Raw genomic sequence first — 13,032 nt, forward strand, 5'->3', positions numbered from 1 at the left:
ATCCGTCCCACCCATAATCTTTCCAGTCTCGTGTCCAATTCAATGAAATGATGCCGTCACAATTAAATAAATAAATTCCAGAGAAACTTTTATCTTCACTTTCAAAACAGATTTTTTAAACACAATCGGGATGGGATTTATAAACGTGTGGTTTGTAATTTTAATATTTTATAATTACAGGAGATATGCAACATCCAATTTGTGTGTTTTATCCGTTATAATGTGATACAATGCGGGGACGCGTTCACGGTGGGGAGTTGTCTGTGACGTAACGTTCTGTGACGTCATAAACACGACAATACAACCGGATGATGTTCTCTGGAAACGTGTTCGTCCGTTCATTGTGACACGAACTCCGGTGCTGTTCACAACGAGCGATCATGTCGCGATTTTTCAAGAGGATTAAGAGAGTTTTTTGTCCTTGTGTGAAGGAACAAAGGTAATCATTTAATAATGAGTGTGTTTTGTAATGTTCTATTGGTTCGTTAGTGAAGTTTGATATAAATGTGGAATCATTTCCTTGTTTAACGTAATGTGTGTACAAGTATGTCCATGAGATGGAGATCAATGGAGAAGGATGGAGTGTGTTAACTCGGTTCACATCGTGTTATAACTAGGTTCACATCGTGTGTTAACTAGGTTCGCATTGTGTGTTAACTACGTTCACATCGTGTGTTAACTGGGTTCACATCGTTTCATAACTAGGTTCACATCGTGTGTTAACTAGGTTCACATCGTGTTATAACTAGGTTCACATCGTGTTATAACTAGGTTCACATCGTGTGTTAACTAGGTTCGCATTGTGTGTTAACTACGTTCACATCGTGTGTTAACTGGGTTCACATCGTGTGTTAACTAGGTTTACATCGTGTGTTAACTAGGTTTACATTGTGTGCTGCCTTTTTTTGCTGCTGGTTGCATCATTGGTTAGGAGCACGGCTAAGTCGATGATGCAGTGCCCCTTTGACCAGTTTCCTGGTGCTCATTTCGTTAATCTCAGAAGGATGACAGGCTGAGTCAACCCTGTGATGTTAATTCAGTGAAGAACGGGTCTCGAACTCAGGACCCTCGGATTCCAAGCCACCACCATAACCGCTAAGCCAACACCAGGTTATGATAACTAGGTTAATGAGGCAGTGATCGGTGAACAGACAGACCTTACACGTGGTAACAAACAAGGAATGATGAATAATGGGTGTGAAGAGGTTTGTAACATGAGGATCGTGTCCTGAGACGAGGTCGGAGTCCTGTAAACCAGGTTATAAAAGGATTATCTCTGTGATTTAATCGTTTAAACATTTAATGTTTTTTTTTCTTGTTCACCATTCACAGGTCATCTGTTCCTGACGTGACGAAACCACCAAAGGTGAAACGGACGAGAAAATGGTGGCAGTTGGGACGAAGGAATCGGAGAGAGGAGGATCTTTCAAAGGGAAGAAACCATGTTGGATCTTCCAATGTGGATCCTGCTTCTCCGAACCAAACACAAGATACACCTGGATCAACACCGCAAGGTGTTCGGGAGGGAGAAGCAACCACGCCCACCCCAACGCAACAGACCACGCCCACCCCTACACAACAGACCACGCCCACCCCTACACAACAGACCACGCCCCCAAACACGTCATCGCCGTGTTCTCCTCCTCCTCCATCTCGAGCATCGCTTGATTACCTCAGACCATCTTCATCCAAAAGTACAAACACCCTTTCTCTCCCTCTCTCCATGTAAAACTGTGTTGATAATTACTTTTTCACTCGAGTCGTGAATCTCCTGAATATTTCCTCAATTTACTGGATGTCGAGACGTGAATCATTACTTGTTTCATCGTGGAATCGCTTCACTCCAAAACATGACAGAACATTTATTTTTGTGACAAAAGTACCAAACTTGGTATCCGACTTCCTGTGACCATACCGAACGATTTTACAAGGGGAGCCCGAGTCGGCCCCTCATGACTCGGCTTCGGCAGCCATTTTCCAAGATGGCCGCCATTGTGGGGTCGGGGAGGACAAGCATCTCCACATAAAAGGAGTATATATTGATGAAACGGCGATTTTAACGTCTGTTTAAACGTTTCTCGTGATATACAATAAAATTTCACTATAACACATCTCACCAAATTGCATTTTGTTCAAAATGGCTTTAAAATGGCGAGAAACTTAATATAGGGGGGAACGGCAACAACAACGTCTATATTGTCTGTACTGTAATTTTTTTGAAATTAATTTTCCTAGAAACTTCCCCATATTGACCTTTGTAGAATCCTGAACTTCTTGGAAAAAAAAATCTGAAATTACGATTTTATAGCAGATTTTGTTCGTCGTTGCCATGGCAACTGAACCCCAGATTTCACAAAAAGTACTTCTCGCAGGTTTAACGGTGACGGACGTCACAAAATTATTGACACAACATTTTTTTTACATTATGCATTTTTCAGATAATGTCAAGGTATTCTGTCTTGTTGAATAAATTTAAAATGAAATGCATAGAGCGTTGGTATCGGTGATCGAGAGGGTTTGATTGGATGTCGCCGTTCATCAGTGTGTGACTTCGTCTCCCTCACACATGGCATGGACACTTGTACAAGGCGCTGCATGGCAAATCGGACTTCATGTGTTTACAAGTCCTGCACAGCTTCTTGCAGCCACATTTTACAAGTTCTTGGTAACCAGCCGACCGTTGCGGTGGTGTAATCCACACCGGGTACCATCGAATCCCATCTTTGCGCCACCCGAATTCTGCTGGTGACGGAAGTAATGGCGTGGTCTCGCTGCCTGTCCATATTCCAGTCTGATCGACTGCCCGCTTCAGATGCTGATCCAAGGCATCCTGGAATCTGCAGTCAAGGTTTCGGATTAGAACATGTGCTTCAACCAAAATTCAGGGTTCGATAAACAGAATTTTAATTGAGGATTCGTTTCCGGTTCTACAGTCAACCTCTCAAACCCTGAAAAATATTGTAGCTCACCTGTGTGGGCGGAATTCGATCCAACGAGGATTTATCATGATGACGGAAGAGATCTTTTCTGCAGGGGTTGACCGACGATAAGGGACGATCGATCGTACAGCTTGACTATGTATTGCTTAATAAGTTTGAAAGGAGCTTCATTTGTGTGAAGATTACAGAACGGGTGATCGGAGATGAACATGAACGCATCATTCACGTCCTCAAAGTCCATCCATACCTTGTACTCCGTCTTCTTACCAATGCCCACGAAGGCAGACGTGGTGTCACAACCGGTCAAGCTGTGGAATATTGGTAGACGCCGGGACGCACGATATACAAGGTCCGAACAAATGTCGTTGACTTTCTCGTACGTGAAGTTCTTTCCCATTCTGAAGGGCGACCCATAGAACCAGATCCGGACAGCGACTCAGAAGCTTGTGGAATTGTCCAATCAGGATGACGACGACATCACTATCGACTGTGCGTACTTGTATCTGGGTAAACCCATGGTCCAGAGAATCGATCAGATGAACTAACATCCGACTGTCAGCCTCTTCATGAGAACAATCAGACATGGGATCACCTCCAATGGATATCACGTTGACACCTGGAAAACAAGAAATATCGAGGAAACATTTAATGTTGACGATGTAATTGAGTAGAAAGTTGTTATACATTGGACTTATGCCACTTGGCACGGTTGGTAACAAAGCATTCTGCAGTTCCGCTGTTCCTGTACTGGACATCAACAGGGAACGCGTTGAGCCGGCAAAATTGTTTCACGTTTTGGAGATATTGGGAGTACGGCTCCACGTGAAATTTGGAATCTAAGGGACACCTTAGATCGTCGGCTGTCTCCCTCTGGCATACGATGCATATATGGCCCAGGTGATCGGCCACGGAGTTTGCGATAAACACGCTCCCGGTGAAGGGACCTGAAATTTATAGTTACACAAAAATAAATTCTATGAATAACAAACATTTTAACAAGCTGAGATCATTCCACAAAAATAGGACAATTGCTACTTGTGAATTTGAGCCAGGTAAACGGTAACTGGAACCATACAAGACATAAAATTATTGTTTTGACTGTTCAGCTTTGGTATGACATCTTGGGGTATAAAAATCATTATCTTCTTCTTCTTCTTCTTCTTCTTCCTCTTTCGGCTTGCTCCCGTTAGGGGTCGCCACAGCGGATCAACCGTCTCCATTTCGCTCTGTCCTCCACATCTTCCATTGACACTCCAACCACCCGCATGTCCGCCCTCACCATATCCATGAACCTCTTCTTTGGCCTTCCTTTTCTCCTCCTGCCTGGCAGCTCCATCTTCAACATCCTTCTCCCGATATACTCCGCTTCCCTCCTGTGCACATGTCCAAACCATCTTAATCTCGCCTCTCTCACTTTGTCTCCAAACCGTCCAACCTGCGCTGTCCCTCTGATATACTCATTTCTTATCCTATCCATCCTCGTCACTCCCAACGAGAATCGCAGCATCTTTAACTCTGCCACCTACAGCTCTGTTTCCTGTCTCTTTGTTAGTGCCACCGCCTCCAAACCATACAAAATAGCTGGTCTCACTACCGTCTTATATACCCTCACAACTTCTGCTGTCGTTGCCCAATCATCCCACCCATCTTTACCACCATCCAACGCCTGTCTCACCTCCTCCCTAAATTTCACGCAACAGTCTTCCTCCTTCAGCTTCCACCATCTGGTCCTTGGTTCAGTCCTCACTCTCTTCCTCAACCTCACCTCCAAAGTCATCCTACAGACCACCAATCGATGCTGTAGAGCTACACTCTCCCCTGCCACCACCTTACAGTCACTTATCTCTTTCAGGTTGCATCTACTGCTTAAGATGTAATCCACCTGTGTGCACTTTCCTCCACTCTTGTATGTCACCCTGTGTTCCTCCTTCTTCTTGAAATACGTATTTACCACCGCCATTTCCATTCTTTTTGCAAACTCTACCACCATTTGGCCTTCCACATTTCTCTTGTTGAGACCATACCTACCCATCACCTCCTCATCCTCTTTATTCCCTTCCCCAACATGCCCATTGAAATCTGCTCCAATCACCACTCTTTCATCCTTGGATACACTCTCCACCACTTCATCTAACTCACTCCAGAAATCTTCTTTATACTCCATCTCACACCCCATATGTGGGGCATATGCACTGATGACATTCATCATCACCCCTTCAATTTTCAACTTCACACTCATCACTCGGTCAGACACTCTCCTCACCTCCAATACCCTCTTGACATAATCTTCCTTCAGGATTACCCCGACACCATTTCTCCTCCCATCCACACCATGGTAGAACAGTTTGAAACCACCTCCAGTGCTCCTAGCCTTACTCCCCATCCACTTGGTCTCTTGTACACACAGTATGTCCACTTTTCTTCTCTCCATCATATCAGCCAAGTCTCGCCCTTTGCCAGTCATCGTCCCAACATTCAGAGTTCCAACTCTCACCTCCACACTTCTACCCTTCCCCCTCTCCCACTGCCTCCGGACTCGCCTTCCCCGTCTCCCTCACGTCCTTCGCCCAGCAGTAGCACAATTTCCACTGGTACCCTGCTGACCACCGGTACCGGTGGCGGTCGTTGGTAACCTGGGCCTCGACCGATCCGGTATGAAAATTCGTTTTGTTGTCCGCATAATGATTTGGCATTGGTTTTATACGCCGGATGCCCTTCCTGCCGCAACCCTGGTCGCCTCTTACGACACACAGGGATATGGTACACCTATTTTAACCGGGGTATACACCGACCCAGTACACTGGTGCTCATTTCGCTGACTTTAGGAGGATGGCAGGCTGAGTCAACCCCCTGGTGTTTTCGACTTGGTGTGTTTTTATATATATATCCATATATTAATTCAGTGTCCCAAAGGGGCTTGAACTCAGGACCTTTTGGGTCCCAAGCCACTGCCCTAACCACTGCGCCAACACCAGGCTATATTATTATGTAGGTATGTAATTAGTTATAACGTAAAAACTGCTGAGTCAATTGAACGACAGCCAGGCGAATCTTTATCAGGATAGTAGGAGTGGTCCAGAATTCTTGAAAAAGGTACTCATGGCCCCTAAAATTGCACATTGGATCACAAATAGTACCTCTGAATTTGAGAATTTCTGCCCCATCGCCATTTTGACTCTGCAATTTGCAATTTGCATAAATCAAATGGACAGTAGGTATGGCGTAGTCGGCACTGTCTGTTCAAGTTGCAACCGTTTTTACTTTTTTCCTATTTCTCTATGATGCCTCACCTGATTGAGTTGTAAACTTCACCAACATAGATGTTAACATTGTGCCAAATGAAGTTGAAAAACGCCTGTTCAAAAAAGCTCAGTAATTTTTTGAAATTTTCTTATGCCTTCACGCAGAGGGAAATTGTGAAATTTAAACATGATGCTTGTGAAACAGTCTTTCAATGAAGCATTTTTGAACAGGAGGCCTTTTGTGACTTCATTTGGCACAGGGTTAAAATCTACATCAGCAAAGTTTACAAGGCAATAAAGCATCAGAGAGAAATTTTACAAAAGTAAAACGGTAGCAACTTGATTTCGAACAGACGGACAGTAGATAGGCCCACGTAATTTTCATGGCATGAAATTGGTCAGAAACCCAGACTAAATTTGCGTGATAAGGAAGGAGAAACAAACGCTATTCTCAGAAAATACTTCATGAGGAGTGTTCTCCGCAACAAGCCTAAAATTCATGGCCGAGGGTGTGGGGAGACCGACTGATGATGGATGGCACGGTGGGCTGCAGCAGTCGGTGATAAAAGCAACACAATACCTGTCAGGATGGAAGGAGTGACCAGATGATTCCAAATCCATCAAAATGAATGTTTATTAATTCGCGAAATCTGATAACTGTCACGATACAGTCATGTAAGTCACCTATTCTGAGCAAAAATGATCGAGGAAAGTTCAAATTTCCAACTTACCCGCACGTAAGCCGCCATTTTGTTGCAAGTTGTAACATCCTCCAGTGGGAAGAAGGAGCACAATTTGGGCGCGATCAAGTCGCCCCGGCGTGATTTCTCTTTCGCTTTCAAAAACCACAAAAAACATCTCTTGCCCGGGATCCCCTTCTAAATTTGTATTTAATCGTCTGAAGAAGCCGAATGCCAAGTTTGACATTTTTGTCATAAAAATCAATGTTTTCATGTTAAGCGACTACACCATAACCCTCTTCACGATCCTGGAACTTCCTTGGTGAGGAAAACGATGGATGTTTAGCACAACTTATCTCCAGTGTAGACTCGAACTGGTTGATAGGAGTTTGATTGATGACGAATCCCGTAAGTTCATCTCCACCACAACTACCAACAATCTACGAGGTGTTTGTTCTTCTTTCCGCCTCCTCCGGTATCACAGGGGAAGTTTTATTGCTCCTGTGGGGTTTGTTTCTCCAATTCAAGACCCCAATTTGTGTGTTTTACCACAGAGTTTCTTACACCCCGAGGAGAACTAAACCTCCATCTTGAAAAAGAAAATATAATTCTTCCGTCTCTCTCAACACTCCCAATCTCTGGACTGTATCAATGTCTGAGCTTTATCTCGGAGCCGACAGGGACTTTGGGAATTAAATTTTACATCAACAATGGGAATACAATGTAGGCCAGGGTGACATGGGAGTTTTTTGACCTTGACCTATTTTTAAGTTCGTGACACAATTATGAATATTCAAACATGTTTCACAAAACCTCAATTTAGGTTTGTCTGTTCAGAACGAAATTGCCATCCCCAGCTCGCCTCGACTCCAGAAGGAGTCACATTTACATTTAATTTACATCGTGTCGCTCCGGGTTAAAGGTCAAGTTCACATGGTGGTCTTAAAAAAATAAACTTGTTTTTGTCATCGCTCAATTTTGAGAATACGGCATCACTAAGACCACTTGGCCTTCCAAGATATTCTCACATCATCACAGTGTACCTGCACCGAAGTTGTACACCTGGTATTTGATTTGTGTCCTTGACCTACTTTTTTGCATTGTGACCTAATTAATGAAAAACACCTTTTTGATCAGAACTTGAATAATTTTCCTCCAATTTTAATAATGTTAAGTTTCATGTGTGGATTGTCGATGGAGACACGTTTTATTATTTTACACTCCATCCATAAATTGTGAAGGTCAAGGTCATGCGGTGGTCACAAAAAGATATGGCCGTCACTGGATCAAGGGAAAGTTGTGCTGCAGATATCAAGTTTAAATTGATGATGGGTTCGACCACAACACGTGAAGATCAGTGTTCCACACCCACCGGGACCGTCATTGTTATCCTAGCAATGGAAAACTTCTGTGAACCATTTTTTTTCCACATAATGTTTGCCTGAAACAGTTGTTGATATCCGCAGGTGACGGTCAAGATGTGTGTAATGATAACGAAGAACCTGCTGGGAAAGAAAACATGCAGATCCCAGGTGCCTGTGATGTATGTGATGAGCCAGGTGAAAAGGTCAAGATCAGGGTGGACGTGCCAAAGGTATTTGATGATTATGTTTTTGTGAAAATCAAGATAACAGTTTTAATTTCAAAGTTAACAGTTTCAAACTTGTCTCCCTCCTCTAAAAGCTGGTGGTGCCTTGTTACGTCTGTATCTGGTGGATGCTCCCTCCCCCCTCCACCCCCCAATTCCTTTCCTCACTTCAAATGTCACCACAGCTATCTCTGCTTGTGAGAAGGCTGAATGCCTCAATTCTGTGTTTGCTTCCAAATTTTGCATCTCCAGCCCCTCACACTCGGTACCCATCCTTCCCTATCGTCCCCAACTGCTTGTACTCTGTGTCTTTTGCACCTGAGAAGGTGGAGAAGGTTGTTCAACCCTCGACTCTGGCTCTGCAATGGGACCCAATGGCATCATCTCATGTGTCCTAAAATCCTGCTCTGCTGCTCTTCCCCCATCCTCCATCTGCCATTTTCACCATATCATTTACTCTGGGTCATCTTTCATCTGCTTCGAAATCCACCAACAACACTGCATTCCATAAAAAGGTGGAAAACTGATCCCCTTAACTGCAGACTTCTCATCTTACTTCTAATCACCATCAAGGTCATGGAATCCACAATCTCAGTTGATATGAAATTCTTTCTTTTCTCCAACAACCTCATCATCACAAATTTGTTGCAGATGAGGTCACTTCACCTTGGACTTGCTGTTTTTACTCATCCAACAATGGACAGAGACCCTCAATGTCAGACGTGAGATCAGGGCCGTCTCTCTGGACAAATCTTGTGCTTTTAGTACAGTCTGGCATCCTGCCTTACTTTCCAAACTATCTTCCTCTGGCATCCAAGGCCAACTCCACACATGGCTTACTGACTTCCTCTGCTCTCGTAGCCAAGTTGTGGCTCTTCCCGGAATCTTTTCATCTCCTCTCCCTGTCAAGACTGGAGTGTCCCAAGGCAGTGTTCAGGGTCCAGTCCTATTCCTGATCTTCAGTAATGATCTCTCTGACTCTTGAAAATGTTCTTTATTTGTTTTCTGTTGACTCCACCCTCTGCCGTGACATCCTTCATCCTTCATAAAGGCAAGCTGCAACCTCTTCAATCTCTTCAGACCATGAGAAAATCACAAGCTGGTCAAACACTTGACTCTGGCTGAACTTCTGTGGTCCAGTGTTTGGCCAATACTCTGGATGTGCTGGCCTACTTTATTGGAATATTTCTAAAAATCCTGACAATTCTCACACTCTCTCCATCTCTTTCAGAAAGGAGTCTGGCAATCCAACCCCCCCTCCCCTTATCTACTTTCTTAACAATCATCTTGAAGAAGTTTGGTTATTCAAACTCCTGGGTCTCACTATCAGCCATGATCTTTCTTGGGCAAACCACATTTCAAAGTTGCGGTGCAAAGCGAGCTGCCGACTCGGCATCCTCTGTCGTCGAAAGTCCTTCCTTCCACAGCTTAATGGAGTAATGATCTCTCCTCTGGCTGGCTCCCCTGCCACAGACCTTGCTCACCTTGACACGGGAGATCCCAAGACCTTCAAGGTTATTGGAATCTCCCACGATGAAGCAGAGTGTCACGGTCTATCACCACGCCATCACACACAGGTCATTGGTCTCTCTCTCTCTCTCTCTCTCTCTCTCTCTCTCTCTCTCTCTCTCTCTCTCTCTCTCTCTCTCTCTCTCTCTCTCTCTCTCTCTCTCTTCTACCGTGTCCTCTCTGGTCTTGCACCCTCTGCTCCTTCCGTGCTTTGTCCCTCGAGGATTCTGCAGGGCAAACACGGTCCATTAAACCACCAACCCCATTCTGATTAAATTACCCACATTCCAGGATCACTGCTCACCACCACTCATTTGTGCCTCTTTTCTCCCACCTCACGAACCAACTTCCACATTATCTTAAATCTTCCCACCACGTCTTCAGGACAGCTGTTCACCACCATCTCAGATCATCCCCAATCCAAAACCATGATCTTTTCTTCCCTCTCGAACACACCCGAATCCTTCGTTCTTAGAAATTTCCTCAATCCTAAATCCTTCGTCCTCTCATATGTTCCTTTTGTCCCTCTGTGTCCTGATCCGTTCAGTGTACTCATTCTACTCTTGTACGAGCCTTGATTATGTATTCACAAAAATGAATTATCTTTGGTGACAGCCATACAACATGTAGAATGTGTTGGGAATAGACAAGAAAACAGTTGTCAGAGGAAGGACAATGAAGTTTGTGCTTGTGTTGGGAATGAGGACAATAAATGTATAATGTCACTCCACTCAACCTTCTTTCTATCCTCCCTCTCTCTGCATTGCAGCATCAATCCATGAAAGATGACACCTTCCGTTATCCCGTCGGTTTCATTGGCCTGAAAAATCCGTTCCTGTTGTGCTACTTGAATTGTGTGGTCCAGTGTTTGGCCAATACTCCGGATGTGCTGGCCTACTTTATTGGTAAGTTCATCACCAAGCAGGGTCTTGACCTTGTTTCTCTTCACAACAATGTGGAGTTTGAAATGTATTTGAGTGGAGATTGGTGTTTTTCATCAGTGATCCCAGTGACACAGCAACCCCAGCACAACAGCAAGGTCTGAACAAGATCAGGAAACCTCGTTGTCTGCTCTTCCGTTCACTGTCCTCTTTTGTCATTCCTCCGGCAGGAATGAACTTTGACAGTGATGACTTTGGAAACCTAACAAAGTTCTTCAGTCAACTCCTCACGGCCATTTGGAACAAGGACAAGTTCTTTGTTGATGGTAAAGTCCTGAAATTGTTCACCAACAAGAAAAAGACAGACTACTTTGTTAATCCAGTGTACTTTATGGTGAGCTCGGAATCCTTTTGTTTTTTCATTCACTTTTACCGACAAGTTATCTTATTACCTTCACCAAGTGGAGGGGATTGCATTTGGTTCCATGTGTTTGTTTCTTTGAAACTTTGCAAAAAATTTTTTGCCAAGTATGTTGATCTGCAGCGTTTGTCTGTTTGTCTGTCTGTCTGTGTCTCCCACGATTTTTGGCCACAGTTTTCAGGCAATCATTCTGAATTTTTTTGTGTATAAGTGACCGACCTAAAAGAGCAATGCACAATTTTAATGAAGATCTGAATCCTAATATGGATCCGGATACGAGAATTTTTCAAGTGATTCTTCGCCATTGAGAGATAGGGCCAAAAACTATATGTAGCATGAATGATATCTCAAGAAGTTATGGACGGATTCGGTCAAAACTTGGTGGACACATTGGGTGTGTGACAAGGATGAAGAGTCTTGATTTTAGTTCAGGTCGGGATCCAGATCTGGGCTATCAGTGGGATACGAAACGTGAACTCTTTAGCCTGGCGGAGGTCTGCGCTCTGCGGAGTGCCATTTAATTTTGCCAAGTGTCGCTCTGTGAGTGATTTTTCATTTGTTCGTTTGTCTGTTTCTCTGCACAGAATGTGCTAACGTTGGCCACCATCACCACCTCGTGGTAGCCTGTCGGACACATTCTCTTTTTTTTCAACCAAGTGCAACGAGAAAGTGTGTGCAATTATAATGTGAGTACGTCTATAAAGTATGTACAATTGGAATGTGAGAACGTCCACAGAATACGTACCATAAAACCACACGGAACAAGTCTGGACGAGGGTTTGCAATCTTTCCTTGTTCTCGATATTCATTGTGATTCGATTAAAAGTTCCAAATTTATAACAGATTCATACAGATTAATGTACAAAACATGGCATTGATTAAAATATTACTTATTCCATCAACAATTATAAGCTCCACCTGTTCAACATCATGTGTCCATCCAATCCCTTGTTCATAACAGGAGGCGATGTGCAAGGTGGCCCCTGACTTCAATGATGGGGAGCAACATGATGCCCAAGAATGTCTGATGGTCATTCTTGATAAACTCCATGAAGAACTGAACCAGGTTCCTCCGTGCCACTGCAATATCGACTTGCTCCATCTTCCTGACAGTGTAACTATGAATTTCCACCCTTCATCAATTACATCATGGGAACCGTGGTGTCTGTCAGTGGGTTCATCTTAATCCCGTTTCTGGTGGCCACTGTGCTTGAAAAGCTGAGCACGCATTCAAAGATAAATATTCAACCAGAAAAAGAGCGTGATGACAAACTAGATACATTTTAAACATATAAACACAACATGGAATTGGTTTGTTGAACATTGCGTGAAGATATGACCCTCGGTTTATCACCAAGTTGAACAAACCATGTCTGCATTCTTTATAACAGTGGCAGATATGAAAAAAGTCTTTGAAGAAAGCTTGCGGTGCAAAGTCGTCATTTAATGATAGAAACGCCTCCATTTGGCATTGTCACCTGAAAAGAACGTTGAATAATAAACTTCAAAGGTTCAAAATAACCTCAAATTTAATTATCGGTGGACTCGATGATGTAATTCGTTCCACTTGGAGCGTCCGCTCTGAGTTGAGGTGGTCGGTGTTTCAACCCCGGCTAAATATTTCGCAAAATCAAAGGCTTCAAAATGGTGTGTGGTGCTTCCTTGCTTGATGTCAAACATTTACAAAGGATAGAGCACATACCGGACCTACTGTCAAATGTTATGCTTGTTGTTGGCTTAATGGTTCGGGTGGTGGGGTTTGGATCCTGAGG

At 43.8% G+C, this 13,032-nt stretch overlaps 1 protein-coding gene and 1 long non-coding RNA gene across 7 annotated transcripts in view; both read left to right on the top strand.

Moving 5' to 3' along the window:
* Window positions 1-13,032, top strand: part of LOC147019222 (uncharacterized) — a 131,651-nt gene that overhangs the window by 51,055 nt on the left and 67,564 nt on the right. The window lies entirely within an intron of this gene.
* The window catches only part of LOC147019228 (ubiquitin carboxyl-terminal hydrolase 50-like), a 27,829-nt gene continuing 14,876 nt past the window's right edge, over window positions 80-13,032 (top strand). For 3 of the 6 annotated variants that reach the window (XR_015062695.1, XR_015062694.1, XM_085899556.1), the window contains exons 1-6: window positions 93-439; window positions 1,333-1,694; window positions 8,328-8,455; window positions 10,728-10,863; window positions 11,070-11,233; window positions 12,222-12,374. Coding sequence is in view for 4 of the 6 variants with exons in the window: in XM_085899556.1 (XP_085755682.1) it covers window positions 381-439; window positions 1,333-1,694; window positions 8,328-8,455; window positions 10,728-10,863; window positions 11,070-11,233; window positions 12,222-12,374 (1,002 nt within the window). In the remaining 2 variants the exon portion in view is untranslated. Of the gene's footprint in view, window positions 440-1,332; window positions 1,695-8,327; window positions 8,456-10,727; window positions 10,864-11,069; window positions 11,234-12,221; window positions 12,375-13,032 lie in introns of all 6 variants that reach the window. The other 3 variants (XM_085899557.1, XM_085899558.1, XM_085899559.1) reach the window with 2 other exon arrangements.

The sequence above is a fragment of the Eptatretus burgeri genome, chromosome 10, assembly GCF_056783735.1.
Source record: "Eptatretus burgeri isolate ZD-2024b chromosome 10, Ebu_testis_v1, whole genome shotgun sequence".
Taxonomy (NCBI): Eukaryota; Metazoa; Chordata; class Myxini; order Myxiniformes; family Myxinidae; genus Eptatretus; species Eptatretus burgeri.